Source organism: Dipodomys spectabilis, unplaced genomic scaffold (genome assembly GCF_019054845.1).
Source record: "Dipodomys spectabilis isolate Male_0828 unplaced genomic scaffold, ASM1905484v1 ptg000046l, whole genome shotgun sequence".
NCBI classification, from domain to species: Eukaryota; Metazoa; Chordata; class Mammalia; order Rodentia; family Heteromyidae; genus Dipodomys; species Dipodomys spectabilis.
Genome location: NW_024870723.1, coordinates 6,834,034 through 6,859,242, shown reverse-complemented (window position 1 = coordinate 6,859,242; position 25,209 = coordinate 6,834,034). Strand labels below are relative to the sequence as shown.

General features: G+C 52.4%; 1 protein-coding gene across 9 annotated transcripts in view; it reads right to left on the bottom strand.

Annotated features, from left to right (window-relative positions):
* LOC122107048 (DAB2 interacting protein) overlaps window positions 1–25,209 on the bottom strand; it is a 178,261-nt gene that overhangs the window by 72,198 nt on the left and 80,854 nt on the right. For 7 of the 9 annotated variants that reach the window (XM_042678625.1, XM_042678623.1, XM_042678631.1 and 4 more), the window contains exons 2-3: window positions 19,120–19,223; window positions 477–625 (exon numbers count right to left, since the gene is read on the bottom strand). In XM_042678625.1, coding sequence (XP_042534559.1) covers window positions 477–625; window positions 19,120–19,223 — 253 coding nt within the window. Of the gene's footprint in view, window positions 1–476; window positions 626–18,994; window positions 19,065–19,119; window positions 19,224–25,209 lie in introns of those variants that run through there. The other 2 variants (XM_042678627.1, XM_042678629.1) reach the window with 2 other exon arrangements.

Below are 25,209 nucleotides of genomic sequence, written 5' to 3'. Positions count from 1 at the left end.
CCAGATGTCCACCCCCGTCCTCCCCGCGGGGGGCACTGCTGGCAATGCCCGACCGACCACGGAGAACGCCTTTTGTATGGGACATCCCAGGGACTCCCGAGGCCCCGATCCTGGGGGGGTGGGGGGTGGGGGGTGGAGGCGCCACCTCCCGTCCCCACCTCCGGGCACGGCACAGCCCGGGAAACAATACCCACCTCGGCCAGGCCAGGCAGGACTCTTGGACGAGGGGAGGGACGGAGGGAGGGAGGGAGGGACGGAGGGAGGGAGGACTTCCTGCCCGGCCACGCGCGGCCCGGGCACCCTCCTCCCCGCACCCCAGGGGGCGTGGGGGGGCGGCCCGGTCCTCCCCTCGGGACCGCGGCCCCGGGCGGCCCCGCGTGCAGCCCCGAGGGCGGCGTGGGCCCCTCCCGGGGGAGGGCGCGCCCGGGCCGGCTTTGTCCCGCGCCCTCGGGGCGCGGCGGCGGCGGCGGGCTCACCTCTCATTGTCCGCGGCGGAGGCGGCGGCGGTGGCGGCGGCTGCGTTCCGGAACCCCGGCAGGATGTGGCGGAAGCTGTGGTTGCGGTCCAGCTTGGGCTGGCTCTTGGTGCGCTTGATGGAGCCCTTGAGGCGGCGGCTGAGGAAGCCCTGCGCGCGGGGCGACAAGAGGGGGAAGGGGAGGCGGGGTTAGCGCGCCGGCGGCGGCCCGGGACCCGCGCCGGACCCGCACCCTCGCTGGGCGGCCGCGCGGCCGAGGGCGGGCCGGGCTCGGGCTCCGGCTCGGCCCCAGCAGCTCGCAGCCCGCCCGCCCGCCGACCGAGCGCCGACGGCCCGGCCCACCCCGCGCCGCCCGCCCGCCCGCCCGCCGGCCCGGCCCGGCCCACTCCCCCCCCCACACGTCGCCCCCGCCCCCTAAGCCGCTGTTGCCAGGGCAACACCGAGCCGGGCCGACCGCGGCCGAGGCCGCCCGAGCGCCTGGAGGGCGGGGCTGGGGGCGTGGCCTCGAGGCGAGGGCTTAAAGGGGCGGGGACCCGGGAGGCCGGTCCGCCCTCTGCCCTAACCTCCCGGCCAGTTCTTTCCACCCCCCTCCGCTCCCCTCCCCCGCCACACACACACACACACACACACACACGCACACACACACGCACACACACACACGCACACACACACACGCACACACACACACACGCACACGCACACACACACACACACACACACGCACGCGCGCACACGTATCCGAGGAATCAGCGCCCCGGCCCCGTCCGGGCTTTTTGGGGCACCTCCCTCCGCTCAGCCTGCCAATGCACAGATTGGGGGAACTAAAGCTTGGAGAGCAGGCGCGTGTTCCTCACACGGGCCCAGCCGGTGGTACACGCTGACCACCCGCGACTGTCAGGGTGGACTTTGAAACTGCTGCACGCCAGCATAGACCATGATGATTCTCATCACCTAAGGCACTAACGTGCCCACCACCCTGAGGGGGAGGGGTTGGAGCTGAAGGGTTTGCCGAGTGTCCTCATTGGAAATTTGAGGCACCCCCAATCTGGCCATTCATAGATTCACAAGCTGCACTGGACTGTGAGGCTCAGGCCTAAAAACCCCACCCCACCCCCACCATGAGAGCTGCAGGTGGAACTGGAGGAGACGGGGTCAATGCCTACAGCACCAGACATAGAGGCCCAAGGGATCACAACTGGGTCCTGCTGAGTTTAGAACCTCACAGGCAGCCTGAGGAGGAAAATGGACGACTCTGGGAGGGATTCCCTAGCCTCAAGTCCAAGTGGCCCAAGAACAGAAGAAAAGGGGATATTAACTAATTTTGAAGTTAGTGTTGGACATAATGTAAAGATGGGCACAATAGAAGATGGGCTTGGTCTTCCTCTTTGTGTTCAGGGGAAGGGGTGGACACCTGCTGCATCTATCCCCTATGCTGGACACATCTATCCCCTATGCTGGACATGTCCACCCCTGTGGCCCCGGTGCCCTAGACATGACAAGGTCAAACAATGGCCATAGGAAGAATTACTTATCATCCACACAAACAGAAAATAACAGAAAAACTTTATTTGCAAATGAAGAAGCCTTGCTCAGAGGTAGTAAGACTTGCTAGAGGACACCCAGTTTCCAGGATGGCCTAATGCTAGAGATTTTCCCACTGGACTGTCTCCTTCTTCAAAACCACCTCCTCCCCCACCCCCCACTTTCTCTTTCGGCAGTACTGGAGTTTGAGTCTTGTCTTCAACCCTCTTCTCTTTTTCTCTATACCTTTCCTCCTCCTCTACTTGACACCTCCATAGAGGGTCTACTCTGTGGTTACTTGTCAGCATTCTGCATGGTGTCCAAGGCCCACCTGAAATGTCATCTCATCCATACCCAAAGGCTTTCCGAATGTCCAAATGCATCTCACCTCCACGGCCCATAGGACCGGTCAAGAGCAAAGCCAAGTTCTCTGCAGTTCAACAATTATCTCTGGGCATTAGAAGGTGACAGGTGCAAGCCTCCTCGGAGGGCTGACCCAGTGACGTTGCAATGCAGACTGAGGAAATCCCAAGCTTTCAGGATACAGAGTGCAAGCAGGGCCTTCATTTTCCATGTAAACTCTGGGCTCCCCTCAGATATGTGGGAGATCCACACAGTGCTAAATAAGCAAGTACCCAACCCCTGCCCCCCCCACCAAACATAATTTGTCTTGATTTTCCATTTCTTTACTGATGACAATTCACCATTTTTACACTCAGAGAACAAAGAACCACAAAGTTTACAAAGCTTACTCGGTAACAACAATGACAGCCTGATCCTGTTTATGAGGTTTAAACCAAAGTCAACAAGGCTCAGGTGGCTCACACCTGTAATCCTAGCTACTCAAGAGGCTGAGATCAGAGGGTCCTAGTTCAAAGCCAGTCTGGGCAGGAAAGTCCATGAGATTCTTATCTCAGATAAACTACCAAAAAATAAATAAATAAAAGCTAGAAGTGGTGCTCTGGTTCAAGTGGTAGAGTGCTAGGCTTGAGCAGAAGCCCAAGGACAGCACCCAGGCCTTGAATTCAAGCCCTAGGACACACACACACACACACACACACACACACACACACACACACACACACACAGCTACCTTATTGAGGTATTGAAGTGGTGCTCTGGTTCAAGTGGTAGAGTGCTAGGCTTGAGCAGAAGTCCAAGGACAGCACACACACACACACACACACACACACACACACACACACACACACACACACACACACACACACACACACACACACACACACACACACACACACACACAGCTACCTTATTGAGGTATTGAGAGCAACTCAGGCTCAGAGAAGGGAGGGGTCTTCCCTAAGGTCACACAGCCAACTTCATCAAAGATCCTGAACTGCCCAACATCACCATTATTTTCCTTTAATGAGCAGGAAAGCCTGGGGGGGGGGGGGGGGTCCTAACCCAGCACAGGATGAAGGAAGACAAGCTTTTCCTCTTGTCCCTTTGCAGTCAGCAGCTACAGCCCTGACCTTGGAAAAAAAGTAACCAGTAAATCTTATTCTAGACCCAAGTCACGGGCTAGGGGTGCGGGTTTAGTGATAGAGTGCTTTCTTAGCACACGTGAGGTCCTGGGTTCGATCTCCAGCTAGGGATTGGGGGGAGGGGGCTGTAAATGAGTGGCATCCGTTCTTTCAGGACAGCCTCTTTCTGGAGGTGCTGAGCCCGGGGTGCAGAGGCAGGCTTGCAGGGCTCTCACCCAGCTGCCTGGACCAGCTGCATGGTCTCCTCAATCCTCTATGAAATGGTTGAGGATTAGGCTGAACAGATAAAGCAGCTCTAGCTCTAAGCTTAGAGTATATCACATAGTAACTGCTCAACAAAAATTAGTTCTCACTCCCAGTTTCTACACCAATACCCAGGCTTGTTGAAAAATAAACATTCAGGTTGCTGAGTGTCAGTGCTTTTCACTCTCAATCCTAGCTACCTAGGAGGCTGAGATCTGAGGATCACAGTTCAAAGTCAGCCCAGGCAGAAAACCCATGAGACTTTTAACTCCAATTAACCACCAAAAGGCCAGAAGTGGAGCTGTGGCTCAAATGGGAGGGAGACCACCAGCCTTGTGCACAAAAGCTCAGAAGACAGCACCCAGGCCCTGAGTTCAAGTTCCAGTACTGGCACAGAAAACCATTGAGTTTACAATTACATATCTTGGGGCCAGCTCACATGTGAGGGGTAAGATAACAGACTTTCTACAATTATTCCCCTGCCTACCCCAGGCTCTGATAGCCCTCCCTTGGCCACACCCCCTCCCACTGGCTTTCTCCCACCCCATCCACTAGTGCAGAAGCTAGCCTCAAAACCAACCCCTGGAGAAGCTCAACCTCTCTCACAGCTCCTGGGCTCAATTCCTTCTTTTTTTGTTTTTTTCAACACTTATTATATAGCAGTCTGGCCCCAAAGTCAAGATCTTCCTCCCTCAGCCTTATGAGTGCTGGAATTACAGGTGTACTCCACTCAGCCCAACTTCCTGGGTTCACATTTTAACTCAATCTGTGGGCAAAATTGTAAGACCTCTCTCCAAGCCTCCATAACCCCATCTATAAAACAGGCTACAGATTGGGCTGGGAAGGTGGCTCAGTGGTAGAGCTCTTGCCTTGCATGCATGAGGCCCTGGGTTCAATTCCTCAGCACCATATAAGCAAAAAGAAAAAAGCCGGAATTGGCACTGTGGCTCAAGTGGTAGAGCGCTAGCCTTGAGCTGAAGAGCTGAGGGACAGCGCCCAGGCCCAGAGTTCAGCCCCACGCCCGGACCCAAAAAAAAAAGAGAGAGAGAGAAAACTACAGGGATCATGGGTAACCCATAAATATTTCAGCACCCACACACAGTACTTGCTAGTTTTTCCCTGTCACGGTGACAAGCTGGCTCTCGGACAGTCACCTCTTTTTGGTCCCAAGGGATACGTGAGCACCACAGGCAGGAGTCCATCTCTCTGGCGGGCTCTCCAAGGTGCCTGAAGGCGGCCTGGGAGTGAGGCCAAGACATGAATGAGCATGCGTGCCAAATGACCCCTTAGAGGCGCAGTGTGACATCCAGATGGGAAGTTCTGAACTCTTTCTAACAAGCACTTTCTTCTAAAGCAAGCTCACAGAGACTCCCTGTGTGCACCGAGCAGGGGCGGGCAGGGCTGGTCAGGTGAGGCCTCCGCTTTCATTTCATCCATGGAAGCAGGGACTGAAGTCTAAAGCACAGCTAGCTGCCTCGGAGTCCCCAGGACCCAGCCCGCTCCCTCCCCAGAGAGGCACTCAGCCTCCAGGAACACAGCAGGCAGCTGTGCCAGCTGGGTTCACTGAAGGACTCAGGGCTTTCCTGACAGCTGGGTGTGGCAGCTGTGTAGCTGTATAGACCCTGCCCCTCCCAGATGGCTACAGACCCTCTGAGCATGTCTATCACTGACCAGAGCACAGGGCAGACCCCACGGGAGGACAGAGGCCTGTGGGGTCTGGATTAAGTCCTCAAGCAGCCCCTTGGTCATTCTCCCCCTCCCCACACTGAGTTCCAGCCACATCTGCCATCCTTCCCTCCAGCTCCTTCTCCAGAGGGGTTCTCTCAGATACAGATACACTCAGAGGCCTCTCAGAATTCCAGACATGCTATTCCTTCACTCACCCATTCCGATCAATTCCAAGCCGTGATGATGATGATAAATGACCAGCTATTGAGCTCCTGTTCTACCAAGTCACTAGATCTGTGCATGCTCACTGTATACCTCCCACCCCAGGAAGGAAGCTGGGCCAGGAGGTCTGGTGAGTCCTTGTTGGAAGGACAAGGGCTTCAGCTTCAGAATATTTCAGGGCAGGAAGTAGAGGCTCAGAGAAATTAAGGCACTGGGACACAGTGCCTGGTACTCAGGAGGCTGCCTGGGCAGGCTAGGGACCCCCCCACCCCGGCCATATATCAAACTGACAGCTCTTTCCCACACAGAACCCAGGCAGAAGAGAAGACACACTCTTTCCTTCAGTGAAAGACCTGTCCCCATGAGCAGCTAGCTGTGGACCCAGGGAACTAAGGGGAATCACTACAGAGCCCCAAGCTTGCATTCGGGCAGCACTGTGGGAGACCTTTGTTACCCAAGTCCTCAGAGCTCCTGTTTCTCCCTCAGTGTGAAGCATGGAAGCCATGCCTGGCACATAGCAGGGCCTCCGTCAAGGGCAAGTTCCTTCCTCAACCCCAGCTCCCACCTGTACAGCTGTGTGCTTTCCTTCCAGCCCTACCCTTATGGTATTCTGCCCTCCTACCACTGTACCTGCGGCACTCGGGGTGGGGGGTAGGTGGGCGTGGCATCCTTCTATCTCTCCTTAGGTCGTCAGTTCCCCACCCTGGGATCCCCAAGAAGTGCTGAGGATGAAGGCAGAACCCCAAGAGCCCTCCTCCAGCCCAGGACCAGCTCCTCCCGTGGTGGTTTCCAAAGTCTAAACCCAAACAGAGAACCTGCGAAGAAGGAGGCTGTTTTGACAGACGTCTTTCTTAATATCTTTCTGGGGCTTTGTCCAAATGCCAAGAGAGCAGCTAAATAAACAGGAAAGCCAAGGGGGATGATCCCAGTAGCTAGATATTGCCACCTCTCAGTCTCCTAGAGGAGATGCTGGGCACACAGGCTGCCAGGCTGGCAGGGATAGGGGAAGGGGGCAGGAAGCAGGAGTTGTTGTCTCCTGGGTCACAGAGTGAGAGTTACAAGGGCTCACAGAGAAGCTAGGCCAGTGCCTACATGGTACAAATGAGGCCTGGAAAGCAGGCTGGGCAGCTGGACTTTCCCAGAGCAACCAAACAGAGCAGAGATAGGAGTGAGCATCCCTGTGCCTTGCAGCTCCAGCACCCATGCTTCTGGAATCTCTCAGGTTCACCACACCAGTGGGCTCATGCCTGTAATTCTAGTGACTTAGGAGGTTGAGGTCTAAGGAAGGCAGGAAAGTCTGTGACACTCTTATCTCCAATTAAAGCCCAGAGTGGCTCAAGTGGTAGAGCACCAGCCCAGAGCAAAAAAGCTAAAGGATAACACCCAGATAAGTCTCCTAGGCTCCCAACATGTCTTATCAGTCTATGATGGGAGGAGCTGAGCTGGGGAGAGAGGCAAGCTCTTTGCACACTGCTCCTTGATGAATCCATAATGTTGGAGCAGTTGCCTGGCCCAGGCTGCCTGGCTTTCCCAGTGCCAAGTAATTGGCACTCTGGCTTTACACATCCTTCATATGTGCATTCCTTTTGCCTTCCTTCTCAGTTCCTGGGGCTCCACCTTCAGCAAGCTGCCTGTCTTTCCTGCCTGTCCATCTGCCCTGGGCGGTCGGAACCATCAAAGGCAGTAGCTGAAGTTTATGCACTCCTGGTGGGATGCAGGCACTATGCCAGGGGAGGGGCGGGGAAAGCACTCAAAGCCAGGATACCATTGGTGCCTTTCTGGTAAGCACCCACTCACAAGCCACTCTAAGTCCACAGACCCCCTTCCCAATCCCATGCCAGTTTCTGTTGAACTTAGAAGACCTCAACATCTCTCTGGGCCAGGAAGAGGTAGCTAGCATTTGAGTCACATAGAGACCCAGTTCCTAAGCCATGAGGATCCAGGAAGGGGCTGGGACACTCAAGGGTGGCCCTGCCCTAAAATACTACCCAGAATCCCACATCTATACAAGGAAAAACCCACAGGACCAGAAACAGGGGAGATCAAGGACTGGCAAGCATACAAATAAAAGGGTATGCCCATGGGCTGGGAAGGTGGCTCAGTGGTAGAGTGCTTGCTTTGTATGCATGAGGCCCTGGGTTGGATTCCTCAGCACCACATAAGCAGAAAAAGCCGGAAATAGCGCAAGCTGGAAGTGGCGCTGTGGCTCAAGTGGTAGAGTGCTCACCGTGAGCTGAAGAGCTGAGGGACAGCATCCAGGCCCAGAGTCCAGGTCCACAGTGACAAAAAAAAGGGTATGCCCACAAATAAAGACCTACAAGCAAAGCATACACATCTCCCCAACACCACCACTCCCACATACCTATCAGTACATGCATGTACCACACATGGAAACATGTCCATTGATACATATGTACATACGTGCACATTGATACACAATACCCAGTATGTATATGTAACATGCGTACACACACCAATATGCACGTGTGACACATGTGTATACACAAGCACACATGTGAATTGATACATGCATAATGTATGCACACCAATAGATGTGTAACACATGCACATGTACACATTGATACGCACACATACACACTAATTAACCAATTACATTGAAATAAGCACACAGCTGTCTCTCAGCAGGCACCCATGAATCACTCAGGCCAGCCACACCAGAGCAGGAAGGAAAAACGGCCCAGAAGCTGAAAGAGAAAGCCAGGGCCCTAGAGCAAGAGGTCCAAGTAGAGCAAATCTTTCAATGCTGCTGCCAACACATGAGGGGCTCACTTTGGGGTGCCTCTGAGGACACCCTGTTTGCTTTGCTCACACACTGAAAGCTTTAGGGGTCCGTGAAAGCGTGGCTTTCAGGTGGGAGACCTCTGTTCCCAACACACAGCTCCCACCTCGAAAGTCAGCAGCCTCCGCAGACACCCCAGGAGAGTATGAATCTCTCTTCTCTACAAGAGCAGAGCAGAGCAGCCGCCGCCACCACGCCAGTGATCAAATGTCTGATAGTTTCTTCTCCTATCAAATGGGATGGGTGCTTGCAACGGCAGTATAATCCGTGCCCTTCCTTGCAGGTGAATAATCACCTGCTATCGTTACATTTGACATTTGTCAATATTTCCTCCCTCCCTCCCTCCCTCCTCCCCGCCCCCCCCCCCCCCCCCGCCTCTCTGTCTTACCAGTACCAGTGCTTGAACTCAGGGCCTTGACATTCTCCCTTAGCTTTTTCACTCAGGGTTGGTGCTCTACCAACTTGAGTCTCTACCACTTGAGCCACACCTCTACACCCAGCTTTTTGCTGTTAATTGGAGATAAGATTTCTCTTTGGGTTTGTCTTCCCTGGCTGGCTTTGAACCTTGAACTTCAGATCTCAACCTTCTAAGTAGCCAAGATTACAGTCATGAGCCACTAGTGGCTGGTTTGTCAATGTTTGCCTTGCTCCCTTTGATCACCCGAGACTGGCCTGGCCATTATTAGTCAGAAGGGAAGTCCCCTGTGGCCCAGGAACCCTGCTCATCCTCCAGGTCCTCCCCTCATAGGCAGAGCCTCCACGATGCTCTCAGATAAAGCTAGACATAACAAATTTGTTTACACCTACCTACAGTAGACTGTAATGCTCCAGGAAAGGGGAAATGGCAGCCTGGAATGTTTTCTGTAAATAGTTCCTCTAAGAATTAATAAATATTGGTGATATAAAAGAAAAAGAAAATGTTTGGGGTGGCTTATTTGGCTTGTTTTTTGTTTGGAGCTGGTCCTAGCGCTCTAACTCAGGGCCCTGAGCTTCTTTTGCTCAAGGCTAGTGCTCTATCACTTGAGCCACAGGTCCATTTTCAGCTTTTTTTTTTGGTAGTTTAGTGGAGATAAGAATGCTACATCCAGGCACCAGTGGTTCACACCTGTAATCCTAGCTACTCGGGAGGATCTGAGGATTACTATTCAAAGCCAGCCTGGGCAGGAAGGTCTGGAGACTCTTATTTCCAATTAATCATCCAAAAACCAGAAGTGACCAGAGTTCAAGCCCCATTACCGACCAAGAAAAAAAAAAAGTTACAAACTTCCCTACGTGGGCTGGTTTTAAACCACGATCCTCAGATCTCATCCTCCTTAGTAGCTAGCGTGAACCACCAGAGTCCAGCTTTGGTGTGGCTTTCTAAAAGACTACAGTGGCACACAGTCTGGGTGGGCTTGCTGGGGGAAATGGTCACCGGGGGCATCTTTCAGAAACAATGACCAGTGAAACAGAAAGAAGATGAGCTTGCTGAGATGAGCAGGGTAGAGCAATCGCAAAGAACAATCCAAGATCACTCACAGCCCAGACAAAGGTTTGGCATAGGGTGCTGGTGAACCCTCCAATCTGGGAGTTATGGGAGGACCCTTGGGTTCCCCATGACCCCTCTCTCCAGGATGAGGGCATATAGGCAAGAGGCCCTCCGGGAGCCCTGTGACTCTACAGGAGGAAGGCAAGAGGAGGAATAAAGGGAAAAGGGTGAGAATATCAACAAGGGCCTCTCGTACTTGTCAATGTCCAGGACTGAGCAGGGATCCACAGAGAATCCACTGTGCATTCTTTTTTGCTTTTTTCTTTTCTGTTTTTGCCAGTCCTGGGGCTTGAACCCTTGGCTTGCACTGTCCCTGAGCTTCTTTTGCTCAAGGCTAACACTTTACCACTTGAGCCACAGCACTACGTCCAGCTTTTACTGAGGAATCGAACCTAGGGCTTTATGCATGCTAGGCAAGCACCCTACCACTGAGCCACAATCCCAGCCCAGGATGTGCACTCTTAAGGCCTCAGCCTGGAAATGACAACCCAGAGCAGGCAGGGTGTGACTCAATGCAGGCTAGCAACACTGGCCCAGAGGCTTGGAGACCACAAACAGCACCCTGGCTCTTCTGGTTCCAGGCTGGCCGAGGGCTGGGGGTGGTGTAACTTTAGGGAAACTATTCCATCAGGCTTCCTGGTGGAAGGAATCTCTTCTTCCTCCCTCTGCAGCCCTCCAGGCCCTGAGATGAGGTCCAACTATCTGGCCAGTCTCCCTGGGCGACTCTGACTTCACTTCTTCCTCCCCATTGAAATTTCCCCATCTTGTGCTCCAAGCGTCTTGCTGCAGCTGCACAGCCCACACCATATTAGAGATTTCCAGAGCTTATTCATTGTATAACCAGGGACAGAAGAGGCTCAGACAGGGCAAACAACTTCCATGGGGCCACAGAGCCCAGAAGTAGCATAGCAGACTTCAACCCAGGGAGGTTGAAGCTATAGCTCTTACCTAATTCTACCACTGGGTAAGGAAGCACTGAGCAAGCACTTAGGCCTCTCTTGACTCAGTTTCCTCATCTGCACAATGAGGAAATGATCTACCTGGCTCATCTCCAAATCCTTCCCAGCTTGGGCATGCCTTCCCAGTGATTCATTAGCCGGTGACAAGAATGCAGAGGGACCTTCCAGGCAGCCCAGCACACAGGACCAGCCCCAGAGGACCAAGGCAGGAAAGAGGTATTATCCTGTTTTCTCTGGATCAAGAACCATCAGGGAACACCAGGATGCCAGGGAGCCCCCACCTGAGGATGAGTAAATCTGTATAGGAAGAGGGGGTGATGCCACTCTATAAATCCCTGAGTGAGTAGCGTTGTTAAACACAGTCTTCACTATGCAAAAACACAGTTAGGGAAGACTTTATACACTAAGCTCCTCCCAGGCCATTGAGTGTGTGCAGGCCAGATTCACCCAGGAGTCCTGGAGTCAGGTTCAGACGGCCCATGGAGCAGAGTCAAAGTTAACATCCCTGACTCTGGTGTCATTGCTGGGGGTTTTTAGGAGGGGGGTGGGGATCAGAGGCTCTTTGAGGGTATGGGTAGAGTGGGGGAGAGATGGAGGAGAATGCTGAAGATGCACTGCATTCATAAACCAGCCTGTTGCATTGGAAACCCCTTGCTATAACTAGACAGACAGACAGACAGACAGACAGAAAGAAAGAAAGAAAGAAAGATAGATAGATAGATAGATAGATAGATAGATAGATAGATAGATAGATAGATAGATAGATAGATAGATAGATAGATAGATAGATAGATAGATGGGTAGATAGATAGATAGATAGATGGGTAGATAGATGGGTAGATAGATAGATAGATAGATAGATAGATAGATAGATAGATAGATAGATAGATAGATAGATAGATAGATAGATAGATAGATAGTCTTCCACTGAAGGCAAAAACAAACAAATAGCTCTTGCCCCTGGATAGGTCACCATGGGCTGGTGAGAGCATTAAGGGCAGTGTCTTTGGGAAAGGACATGCACACAGGCATTCTGTGCCCTGGGGAGGAGAAGCCTGCCAGGGGGCTTCCTGAGAGAGGGAGGAATCCCAGGATGACAGCAAAAAGTTGCAGAGGCATACACACGGGGAATTCTGTGAGAAGGACCAACCTCTCCCAAAGCTTCGGGGCTGGGTTACCCAGTCTCCAGCCCAGTAGGACCATCTAAGGCCCTGGGGGGTAGGAGAATAACAATCCTAGTTCACTGGAGATGCCCTTGAAGTCCTTCCACAGGAAAAGTTACTCTCAGGAAAAGTTACCCATGGGCAATGTAGAGACTTGTGTGAGAAGCAGGTGGCACTGCCTCCCCCTCCACAGAGGCCCTCCCACCCTGGAAACAATTCTCATCCCAGAACTCCCATATCAAGTCTGCAAGCCAACCCCAAGGCCACTAATCACATGGTTTCCACAGCGTAAGAAAGTGGGGCCTGGGGTTGGTAGCGCATGCCTATAGCCTAGCTACTCACGAGGCTGAGATCTGAGGATCACGGTTCAAAGCCAGCCCAGGCAGCAGCCCTGAGACTCTTATCTCCAATCAACCACCAGAAAACCACAAGGAGAGCTGTGGCTCAAAGTGGCACAGCACTATCCTTGAGCAGAAGAGCTCAAAGATAGCACCCAGGCCCTGAGATCAAGCCCCACAACTGACATTAAATTTTAGAAAGAAAGAGAGAAAGAAAGAGAGAAAGAAAAGAAAAGCAAAAGAAAGAGGGAAAACAAAAGCATGTGCACCTTGCTCCCCACATCCAGGCTCCTGGTCCCCCTAAAGAGGGGAGGGACTACACTGGCCACAGGCCACGATGCGAAGTGGGAAGAGGGAGGAGTCCTCTCCTAGTCTGGATGCCGTGCAGACACTTGACACTCGGGACTAGAAAAAAGGGGCTACAGAAGAGAAGGCAGAAAGAGGGAAGCCCAGGGGCACGTGGCAGCCGTGGCCTCTACTGGCTGTGTGACCCTTCCAAGCTCTCCACCTCCCTTTTCTAGGGGCTCAATGCTCTTCTTTTTAAGGAAAAAACAATGCTGTCTAGATGAGACTGGCTGTGTGCAAAGGGCCAGACTCTGTGGGGACTTCCTCATCCACTTGGGGGCTACAACAAGGGACCTGTAGGCCATCAAAGATGACAGTGATCGAGTGTGCGTTGGCCCCAGTTTGATGACCCCAGTGCAGCAACCCTGCCTGGTAGCTCACTTGCCAGTCCCCACCCTTTGCCCCTCTTCCTGATGGAGTCTGTCCTGGCCCCAGACCTCTAATTCCTCCTATAAGTGTCCCCTTTAAGAGGTATAGCTCTCTGGTCAAGCCCAGCCCAGCCAGCTCAGCCATCCATGCTGGGCCCAGCTGTCACCAGCTTCCAGATGCTCGCTGATCTGGGCAGTTGTCACTGCCCAGTGGCAGGCTCCAGGCTTGTTTAGTTCAGCAGGTTTCCTATGGCACACAAACCCCTGGACCTCCCTCTCCCCAGGAGTAGCCACCCGGGAGTCCACTCGCTGCCCTCTGCTGCCCCCAACTGGTGGGAAGCCATGCTGCACAGACACCTCGATCTCTGTTCATCTGTACGGTGCGGCCAAGTCCCTCTCTACCTCCTGGAGCCAGAGCTGAGCCTCGTCCAGGGGTGATGCTGCTCTGGGTGTAGTGTGCAGAGAAGAGGGGTTTATTCCATTACCTGGGGCTTGAGACAAAGTGTAGGGAGGGAGTGCCCCCAGTACGAGAATGAAGGGAAGGGGGCAGGGGTGTGGCGGGTATTGAGCCCCCCACCGCTGTCCTAGGCCATTTACAGATGGAGAAAGGGAGGTTCACGGCAAAGAAACTTGAGTGAGAAGGAAGCAGTGGCCAAGACTCAAGTCTGGCTCCTTCGCACGTAGATTTCTGGGAAGAGCCAGCATGGTGTCCCACCCCTCCCCAGGACCCAGAACAGATAGCATGTAGTAAGAAGGTGGGGCAGGCCATCTGTGCTCATGTACCTGTGTTTGGGTTGGTGTGGAAGAAAGACAGCTTAAACATGGGAGGGGGCAGGAGTCAAGAGAGGGCTGAGCAGCTGGAAATTCCCAGTCTATACCCCAAAAGGCCTCCTTACCTGCCACCCCTTGGGGCTTCTACATCCCACAGGAGAAAATTCAAGGCTTTAGAGTCCCATACCCTCCCCGCCCCCGCGACTACCCGCCCCCTGCAAAAAAAAATGTTATCAATTTTTTTCTCCTGCATGCCCCCAATCCATCTAAACTCCATTCACACTGGATCATTAGCTGATTCCTATTCATTGGGGTTCTCCTATCATTAAAATATTCTTCTCCTTTTGTTCCTGGAAAAAAAAAACACCCAGATGCATTCCTCTAAGCTTGGACCCCTCCTAGCTACTCAGCAAGCTGAGATCTGAGGATCACAGTTCAAAGCCAACCTGGGCAGGAAAATCCATGAGACTCTTATCTCCAATTAGCTACCAGAAAACCAGAAGGGGCACTGTGACTCAATGTGGTAGAGTGCTAGCCTTGAGCAAAAGAGCTCAGGGACAGCGCTCAGACCCTGAGTTCAAGCCCCATGACCAAAAAAAAAAAAGTCTGGTCCCAAAGGTCTCACCTGTAGAAGAAGTTCTCCTCCATCCTCCTCAACTAGTGATCTCAGTTTAGGGTTGTCAGTGGACCCAGGGCCTGTGTACTGGCTCAGGAGAACCACATAGGATGTGCCCAACCAAGCACCCAGAACTGAGCTGTCAGAAAGAAGCCAAGACCCACTTCTAGAAGTATCTGCAATCAACCTGGTGCTGAGTTTATCCGCAGCTTTTGCCAGCCCCCTGAGCCTTCCCCTTTGATACCTCTCCTTCTCCATCTTGCAAAAAATAGCCCTGAGACCTAATTTCTGCTAAACCTTCAAACACCACTCTCCCCTTTCAGCTTTCTGAGGAAGAATCAATCGGCTGTCAAGTTTCACAGCGCCTTTGCCCATCTCCTGAACCCCTGGCCCTGCCAGCATTCTGCCAGGGCTCTTCAAGGTCAATGGGGGCAAAGGAAGGGAAACAGACAGACTGAGCCCATCCCAGAGAGGCTGGGCAAGGAGGCCTGGTAGAGCGAACATCTTCCCACAGACTAACTGCTTGGAGAGGGGTGGGCGTGGTCTAGCAAATAGTCTGAAGCCCCACCTGCTGCCCCCTCCTCCTAGGAGACACCAGGTCTGAGAACACAGACCTGGATGTGAATCCTGAAGTCTAAGAGCTGAGAAAGTAAGCTCCCAGCCCCTCATCCCAGGAACCCCTACTGCCTTTAGGGGTACATGCCAGTCTCTGGCACTGTTGTTGGTCCTAGGGAAACCAAGGCCTCCCTCCCACCCTGGTATGAAACCCTGCAAGGCTTCAGTGCTGTTGCTTGACCTGGAAACTCTTTCTCTTAGCTTCCAAAGCAGACATTTAATCACCTGCTGAATACCCAAACCGTATGTTGCCTTACAAGGCTCATTCCCTTGGTTTTCTTGTTTTCTTTTTTCTCTTTTTGGTCAGTCATGGGGCTTGAACTTAGGGATGGGCTGTGTCCTTGAGTTCTTTTGCTCAAGGCTAGCACTCTACCACTTGGAACCACAGCTTCACTTCCAGGTTTTCCAGCGGTTAACTGGAGACAAGAGTCTCAGACTTTCCTGCCTAGGCTGGCTTTGAAGTGGGATCCTTAGATCTCAGACTCTTGAGTAGCTAGGACTTTTCCAAAAAGACAAACTGAGGCCTATCTCATGGGCATCAAAAGGCAGACATGGGGCCAGCCTTAAATCACAGCTGCCCTATGGTCTGGCCTAGGTTGAAACCAACACAGCAGAGCTGAGGGCCCTAGGGTGCAGACAACACAGGCCCGGTAATTACCTCCAGCTGGATGTGGCCTCTGCCCGCCCAGTCCCTCTCCCCACTCCAGCCTCAGTTTCCATGGAGCTGGAAAACAGAAGGAGACCTCAGGCCATGACATACAGTTGCCTGTGGGGCGTCTGCGTGAGCAGTGGTGACATCCCTGTTACCTGGGAACGCAATGGCGGAAACAGTGGTAAGTATTCTCAATTTCCTGTGCTGTCTTTTCTGCCTCCCCCAGGCAAAACCAAGTTCCCCGGGCCCCCTCCAGGTCTACACCGAGGAAGCAGCCATCAGCTGAGAACAAGAATGTGAGCACAAGCATAGGGCTGCCACAGCTCAGAGTCGGCTGTGGGCTGGGCAGGGCCCGGTGTGGGGAGAGAGGCTTTGAGCCCTGTACAGGGTCTGTGCGCCGAACCAGGCACGCTTGACTTTCCCCAAAAACATTATGTCCTCTGATCTACACTCATCTCTCCTCAGATCTTTACTGGGCTGGAACCAGAAAATAGAACCCAAAGCCAGGCATTGGTGGCTCACGCCTATAATCCTAGCTACTCAGGAGGCTGAGATCTGAGGATCGTGGTTCCAAGCCAGCACAGGCAGGAAAATCCACAAGGCTCTTATCTCCAATTAACCAGCAAAAAAGCCAGAAGTGAAACACTGCCTCAAGTAGTAGAGTGCCAGCCTTGTGAGAAAAAGGATCAGCACCTAGGTCCTGAGTTCAAGCCCCAGTACTGACACCAAAATATCAACATAAAGCACCCCCCACCCCAAAACCAGGACACAGACAATTGTAGTGAATTTTATCTGTTAAGTGCCTACTCTGGGAACGAGACCCAGAGAGGCTGAGTGACTAACACAGCCATGCAGCTCATGAAAGAACCAGGAGTTGAACCCAGCTCCCACAACTGAGTGAAGACCGGGATAGACCCTTTACTCATTTCATTTCCTTAACAACTACACACAGAGAAAGGACCAAAGTTCCCAGAGAAAGACAAAAAAACTGATCATAGCTGAATGTCCTGTCTATGTGACACTAGGAAAATGGCTTTCCTTCTCTGGTCTGAACCTCGGTTTCCTCAGCTGTGAAATGGAAGCACCTCAAGGTGGCCATGAAGAGTGGGGAGACTCCCTCATCATCGTCATAGTTCCCCCCAGCCCCCCAGCAGTAGTACCCCCTGTGAACAGGCTCGCTTCCCTACAGATTCTATCCAGACAGGTAGGCCTGAGTTGGACCCCAGGTGCTGAGGCTGGAGGATGACTCTGATCCACAGGTGGCTTCTGCCCCAGGAAAACAGAACGAAGACAGCCTGACAGGAAAGATGCCAAACCCCGCTGACAATTACCAAGCTGCGAATTGCAGCAGTTTTCGAGGTGTGATGGCACTCGCCTTAGAGCGGCATGGAAAGAAGCCAGTAGAGGAAGGGACGCTGCTGGAGACGCCCCTCTCCCCAAGCCCTCAGGAAGCTGCGATTCTGCCTGGGGTCTGAGATACACCCCGCCACCCCCGGCACCCTCAGGTCCCAAGCATAGCCCCACCACGCAGTGCAGCTTGGGTGAATGCATCCCCCACCCTGCTACATGATTTATCTTGTCATCCTTCCCTGGGGCCCGGAACACTGACCCTGCCTGAAGTAGTCCTGGAGCCCAGAGAAGACAAGAAGTAGCTTCTGCTCCATGAGACAGGAATGGGTTAACCCTGATGGCACGTGCAGAGGCAAGCAGGTTCACGCCTGCAATCCTAGCTTCTCAGGATGCTGAGATTGGAAGATCATGGCTCAAAGCCAACCTAGGCAGGAAAGTCCAGGGGACTCTAATCTCCGATTGACCACTAAAAAGCCAGAAGCGTCACCATGGCTCAAGTGGTAGAGCATTAGCCTTGAGCACAAAAGTGTAGAGACAGCACATGGGCCTTGAGTTCAAGCCCCAGGACTGCACAAAAAAGAAAAGAAAAATGCAGAGGTTCAGGCTCTGCCTGACAGAGTTCCAGACCTCATTTACGCTAAAGAGGACGATGCGCATCCCTGGTAAGGGAAGCCCTGAACCCTTAGCCTGATGCCTGAGGCCCCACCCAACCCAGGCTCACCACCTACCCCAGCCTCCAGACCCCTGGCGCCAGGTTCAGACTGCACCTGCACAGCTCATACACCCCAATGCCAAGTGTGTAGCCACACCTGGGCAACCACAGCTCTCCTACCTGCACCCCCCCACCCCTGCCTACTTCCACTGGCCCTGTGGGGTTCAAGGCCCCTCTCTCACTCATTGGGGAAGTCACTCCCAGCTCCCCAGAAACCCCTGAGTCTTGCGAGCCGCAGCACCCAGACCTGAGCTCTCCATCTCCTCTACCCTGTAGATGGCCTCAGCCCGCCACAGGGCTGGCTCCTCATCGCTTAGGTGTCAGTTCTCACTCGACATACATCGCTGCCAGGCCACACCACCTCGGAGAAGCCCTCCTGGATTTTTCCATCATAGCAGCCCTTTGCACCAACATAAAGGGAGCTCATAGGGGTTTCCTTGAACTTGTAAGGGCCTTGTCCACACTGGGCTCTCTCTGCCAGCTCCTTCCACTCAGCCCATGCCTAGAACGGTGCCAGGCATGCAGTAGGCTTGCGGTGAACTTCCTGAGTGAATGAAAGGCTGGTCAAATGATCATCTATGGGAAGGGCCCGCGACAGCCCTGGATGGAGGAAGACACAGTATTATTTGCCGAAGGAGAGAGAGGGAGAGAAAGAGAGGCAGACATTCTTGGTTACTAGGTTCTGTTTCCATAAAGTATGTAGATTTGTAATAAAATTTTTAAAAATAATATGTGCATGAGTTGCCCAAATTTAATAGCTACAACATATATGCTGTTTTGTCAATTCGAAGGCGTTGTTCAGTCGGAGAATACAGAATTATTTTCTTTTTCCAATTTCCCAACCAAGACAGAATTAAATTAGGACACGCCGGGGGCTGTTCAAGATGTGGATATACAGAAACAAAAGCTGAGTAGAAGGGTGGATAAAGCGCAGGGTGTGTGCGCATGTGCGCGCACATACACACACACACACAGGGAAGTGCACCAGACTGACCTAGCCTCTTCTCTTCCCAGGCCTGGCAGCTCTCAGGGCTGTCCTCCATCTGTTCCCCACCCCCTCCCTCAAAGGACGGGCCCCTCTTGTGGACCCGGGGGTGGGGCTGAGCCCCAGAAAACAGTGGGCACAGCTAAGGGGTCTGATACCTAGAGTAAGAGAGGCTGGCTGGGCGCTCTCCCGGTCGGTGAGGCTCCAGGAAGGGGGGCCGCGGGGTCACAGAGCAGCACCCCGGGCCGAGTGATGGTGGCGATGGTGACGCAGAGATAGTTACCGTGACCCGGAACGGGGTAGCAGCCGAGGGCTCCATGCTGGGGCTCTTCTCTGAGAGGCTGCCGGGCAGGCTGCGCCGGGAGCCTGGTCTTTCTTGGGGTGACTCTGTCAAAAGAAGGACAAAAAGAGGGTGAGCAAATTCAATCGCTCTGATAGAGGAACCCTTATCTTCACTTATCTTCACCCCTCATCCACACTTGTATGCCTAACTATTCAGAAGCTGATCAAGAGGATCAAACCAGTTAGCAAGACTCCGTCTCTACAGAAAAAGCTGCATGTGGTGGCACGTGCCTGACATCCCAGAGACTACAGGAAGCAATAAACAGGAAGGTTGAGGTGCAGGTGTACACGTGGAAGAAAAAAAATAAAGCCTTGCTGGGCGCCAGTAGCTCACACCTGTAATTCCAGCTATTCAGGAGTCAGAGATCTGAGGATCGGGGTTCAAAGCCAGGCAGGAAAGTCCATGAAACTCTTTTTTTCTTCTATATTCATTCATTCATCCATCCATTCATTGAGTGCCAGTCCTGAGTACTTTCCCTCAGTTTTTGTGCTCAAGGCTATTGTTTTACCACTTTGAGCTACAGCTCCACTTCCAGCTTTTTTTGGAGATAAGTCTCACAAACTTTCCTGCCCAGGATGGCTTGAAACCACAATCCTCAGATCCCAGCCCCCTGAGTATCTAGGATTACAGGCATGAGCCACAGATAAGTAGCCAGTACATGAGACACTTATCTCCAATTTACCACAAAAAAAAGCTGGAAGTAGAGCTATAGGTCAAGTGGTAGAGTGCTAGTCTTGACCAAAAAAACCTCAATGACAGCACCCATGCCCTGGGTTCAAATCCCCAGGACTGGCACCAAAAAAAAAAAAAAAAGTGAGGCTCAATCTCAATAAAGTGACATAAACTCAACACAGAAGGGAAACTATTCTAACAGTCCACCTATAAGAAATATCTAGAACAAGCCAAGCGCTGGTGGCTCATGCCTGTAATTCTAGCTACTCAAAAGGCTGAGATCTGAGGATCATGATGGTTCAAAGCCAGCCCAGGGAAGGAAAGTCAGTGAGATTCTCATCTCCCATAAACTACTCAGAAAAGGCTGGAAGTGGTGCTGTGGCTCAAGTGGATAGAGTGCTAGCCTTGAGCAGAAGAAGCTCAAAGATAGCACCCAGGCCCTGAGTTCAAGCCCCAGGACCAGCAAAAAAGAAGTGTCTCAATGGATTTTTTCCCCAGGTTGGATTTGAACCGTGCTCCTCCATCTCAGTTGCCTAAGTAGCTAGGAATAAGTAGCTAGGCATGAGCACTGGACCACTGACTTTTAATCCATACCAAGTTGTCCAAAGGCTTTTAAGCCTGGGAAACAAACAGACATAGCTCTGGTTGGTAACAGAGGTGGGGGAGGGGAGAGCAGCCATAGCTTCCCAGGAGTTTTTTATTTATTTGTTTGTTTGTTGTTAGTCATGAGGCTTGAACTCAGGGCCTGGGCACTAGCCCTGAGCTCTTTTGCTCAAGGCTAGCACTCTACCACTTTGAGCCACAGTTCTACTTCCAGTTTTTGAGTGGTTGGTTGGAGATGAGAGTCTCATGGAGACTTTTCTGCCCAGACTGGATGGAAGGGAGATCATCAGATCTCAGCCTCCTGAATAGCTAGGATTACAGGTGTGAGCCACTGGGCCCTGGCTTCCCACAAGTGTTTAAAATAGGAAATATTCAGATTCATAAATGATGACAGCTTCTATGAAACAGCCAGGTCTGTGGATACCTACTTAAGACTTGAGTCAGTCCAGCTCAGCCCAGCTCAGCCCAGCTCAGCCCAGCTCAGCCTCTGTGCTGGTCACCCTAGGCCACTCTGCTGCCTCTTTTCCTGCTGGGGGGGGGGGGGGGGAGGTAGTCCTTCTTCAAGGACACCCACTAACCTGATCAACAACATGCTCTGAAGGAGACACTTACTGGCTGCCTCCTCCCCCAAACTCTCAGAGAGAGAGAGAGAGGAGGAAGACTGCAGAACTCCTGACACCCACACCAGAGCCGAGTAGGCACTGCACACATTCACCTCCAGGCAGATGCTACAGTGTGCATGCAGCATGGAAATATAAGCATAACCACAGGAAAACAGACATGGCTGCTCACAGGAGCAGATTCGCAGAAGGCAGGACAGGTACCTAGGGCCATATGGCCAGTTGGACAGGAGGGGAGAGAGGGTTCCCAGAAACATGAAAGAGCAGAGCTGAGCCCCTCTCCCAACCAGGACAGGCTCCAATCCTGAGCCTTGGCTGAGGGCCAGGCAGGCAAAGTCACCTATTCAATTCTGGCCCCCCTCCTCCACAAAAACCTCTAACCAGACACTCCCCTCACCCAGTAACAACTACCAATTGCGTGTGTGTGCATGTGTGTGTGCGTGCATGCCCCAGTACTGGGGCTTGAACCCAAGGGCTCTATCCCTTAGCTTTTGTTTTTTGTAGGTGTTGGGTTTTTGGGGGCTTGGGGGGGTTTTTGTCGGTCATGGGGCTTGAACTCGGCTTGGGCGCTGTCCCTGTGCTCTTCAGCTCAAGGCCAGCGCTCTACCACTTGAGCCACAGCGCCACTTCCAGTTTTCTAGTGGTTTATTGGAGATAAGAGTCTCATGGACTTTCCTGCCTGGGCTGGCTTTGAACCAGGATCCTCAGATCTTAGCCTCCTAAGCAGTTAGGATTATAGGCATAAGCTACCGGTGCCCAACTATCCCTTAGCTTTGATGGCTCAAGGCTAGTGCTCTGTTACTTTAGCCAGAGCTCCATTTCCAGCCTTTTGGTGGTTAATTGGAGATAAAAGACTCATGGTCTTTGCTTTCCCAGGGCTGACTTTGAACTGCGATTCTCAGATCCCAGCTTCCGGAGGAGCTAGGATTACAGGCATGAGCCACTGGTACCCATCAGTCACCTGTGAAGGCCTGGCTTGCTCCCTTGCCAGATTTCTGCTTGGAACTTTCCCTCCCCTCCCCCACCGTCTCTGCAGACACCCACTGTGTGGGGAGGTTTCCCTAGGAAATCTCTTCCCACACTTCCCTAGCTGCTGTCATCTCTCTCCCCACACCCCCCAGCATCCACTGCGCTCCCTGCATGTCACCTCCACCTGCTCTGTGACAGCACACATCATGCCCACCTCTGGGTCCTGCCTGTGTGCACAGCCCTGTACCCAGCCCAGTGGGTGTTGGTAAACCTATTTTACCAGGTAGAAACTGAAGCTGGGGTAGCAGTCACTAGCTCAAAGACACACAGAGAGTGAGTGGTGGCAAAGGATTGGAGGACCAGATTGCGTTGGGATACAGAATCCTTGGCTCCCCTGGGTCCTGATGCCCACCAAGTATTCAAGTATTCTCTCAGGTATATAATAGGGCTGGGGAAGGGGACAAAGGGGGAGCCACATAGCATCAAGCATAGTCACAAGCTAGCCCACCTCTAAGCCCACTGGGACCCTTAGATGCAGGCCTCACAATGGCACCCAGTCTAGGACTGCTTCCCTCAGTCTGCTTCCCTTAGCCAATCAATTCCACGGTGCCCGCCACAAGGCAGGATGCCCCACCTTATTGTGTGTATGTGTGCGTGTATGTGTGCATGCACACCAGTACTGTGACTTGAACTCAGGACCTCTCACTCTTGTTTCACTGTTTTTACTCCAGGCTGTCATTTTACCACTTGGGCCAGAGCTCTATTTCTGGCTTTTTGCTGATTAACTAGAGATAAGAGCCTCATGGATTTTTCTGCCCAGGCTGGCTTTAAACCTTAATCCTCAGATTTCAACCTTCTGAGTACCTAGGTTTACAGACGAGAGCCACCAGCTCCCAGCTCCCCCCACCACCACCCCTCAGCAGACCACTCTTCCTAGCCCTGGGGCACTGTGGGTTCCTGCCTCGTGACAGGAAGGTGAATGTCTGCTCCACATCCCCATCCTGAGCCAGGCACCCAACAGGGCCGGGTCAAGGTTTGATACACTGAGCATCCACCAATTCCACTAACGCTGCAGCTGTGGAAGCTGATCAGCAGAATCGGGCCTCCAATGGAGCTCCTGGGATTTCCAGGACAACAGGGGCTGCTGACAAACTCCAAGGCACCATCTCCCCTCATCTCAAGATGTGCATGAGCACACCTGCACGCACGCGCGCGCGCGCGCACACACACACACACACACACACACACACAGAGCCACAGTTTTACCTCCCCTACTACACAGGTGGCTTCTCACGGCTCCAGGCAACAGACATGTGTAGTGACATGGCTGGACACAGGTCCCCAGGGAGGCTGCATGACACCCTCCCCCCCAAAGACTGACAATCTCCAGGAACTGCTCAGAATCCTGCCTCCTAGGTCTCAGCCAGGAGGTCCATCTACTATTTTACAGATGATAAAACTGAGGCCAAACAACTGACATGATCTGACACTGATCAAGAAGCATTGTGGGCAACATGCCTCTGATCATGCAAAATAATAGTGATCAAAATGAACTCTGGGACATGGGAATAAGTTTTTTTCTTTATTATTGTTTTTGTTTTCTTTATGTCTTCTTTGTTCATTTATTGATCATGTGGGCATGGGGGCAAGAAGGGACACAGAAATGGAGGGACAAAGGGTGAACATAGGGTGTAATGGTGCTCACTAGGCACAATATTGAAAAATGAACTATACACCTTGTGGGTAGGGATGGGAGGGAAAAACTGGGAGAGAAGGAGGGAAGCAATGACACTGTCAAAAAAAGAAGAAATAAAGGCTGGGTGTGGTGGCTCACACCTGTAATCCTAGCTACTCAGGAGGCTGAGATCTGAGGATCATGGGTCAAAGCCAGCCCAGGCAGGAAACTCCTTGAGACTCTTATCTCCAATAAAGCACTAGAAAACCAGATGTGGCGCTGTGGCTCAAGTGGTAGAGCACTCACCTTGAACTGAAGAGCTTTCAAGCCCAGAGTTCAAGCCCCATGACTGACAAAACAGAGAGAGAGAGAGAGAGAGAGAGAGAGAGAGAGAGAGCTGGAAAGGTGGCTCAGTGGTAGAGTGCTTGCCTTGCATGCATGAGGCCCTGGGTTCAGTTCCCAGCCTCACACAAGCAGAAAAAGCCGGATGTGGCACTGTGGTTCAAGTGGTAGAGCACTAGCCTTGAGCTGAAGAGCTGAGGGACAGCACCCAGGCCCAGAGTTCAGTCCCTACGACCAACAACAACAAAATAATAATAATAATAATGATAATAATAATAATAATAACATTTTAAAAAGAGAGAAATATACTCTTTACCTGACTTATATAACTGTAACCCCTTTGAACATCACCTTTAAAACAATTAAAAAAAGAAAAAAGCCACATTGTACAAATCAACTGGTTTGTTGGATTAAAACCCTTTTGTACCATTTCTTAAAGATAATTAATATATATATAACTGAGGCCAGAGAAAAAGAGAGCTTATCCAATCCCCTGCAAGCCAACAGGTCAGCAGCCAAGTGTTTCTTGGGGCTTCCAGATCATGTTCAACTTGTATTCAGAAGCTGTGGTCCAATTTCAGGAGTCTGAGCTAGGAAGAGCTCAAGAGTTCTGAGCGAGCCTCAGCCAACAGTCTAAGACCTGCCTCACAAAGAAAGAAGCCTCTGGAATGTGGGCAGCCAGCAAGGAAGCTGCAGGACAGGTGGGATCATAGACACTCTGCTGTGAAACACAGCCTCACAGCTCAGGCCCAGGTCAAAGCCCATTGCCTTTGTGGACCAGTACCAACCAAGCTTCTGGATTCTGCGCTGTCCTGGGGCTTAGCCATGGATAGGCCCTGGCAGGAGAGGAAGGAGAGGTGCTGGGGCTGACTGTCTTTCTCCACGGAAGGGGCCAGCCTCCGGGGCCTTCTCCTTGGCAGTACCACAGTCCTTTGCTCTCACCTCTCCCTCCCCTGTCCTCCCTCCCTCCCTCCCCCCTCTCTCTTTTCTTGGTCTCTCTTTTTCTTGGGTGCTGTATCCAAGCTCTTTTGCTCAAGGCTAGTGCTCTACCACTTGCAGGCACAGGGCCACTTCTGGTTTTCTGGTGATTAGCTGGAGAAAAGAGTCTCATAGACTTTTCTGCCCAGGCTGGCTTTGACCCATGATCTT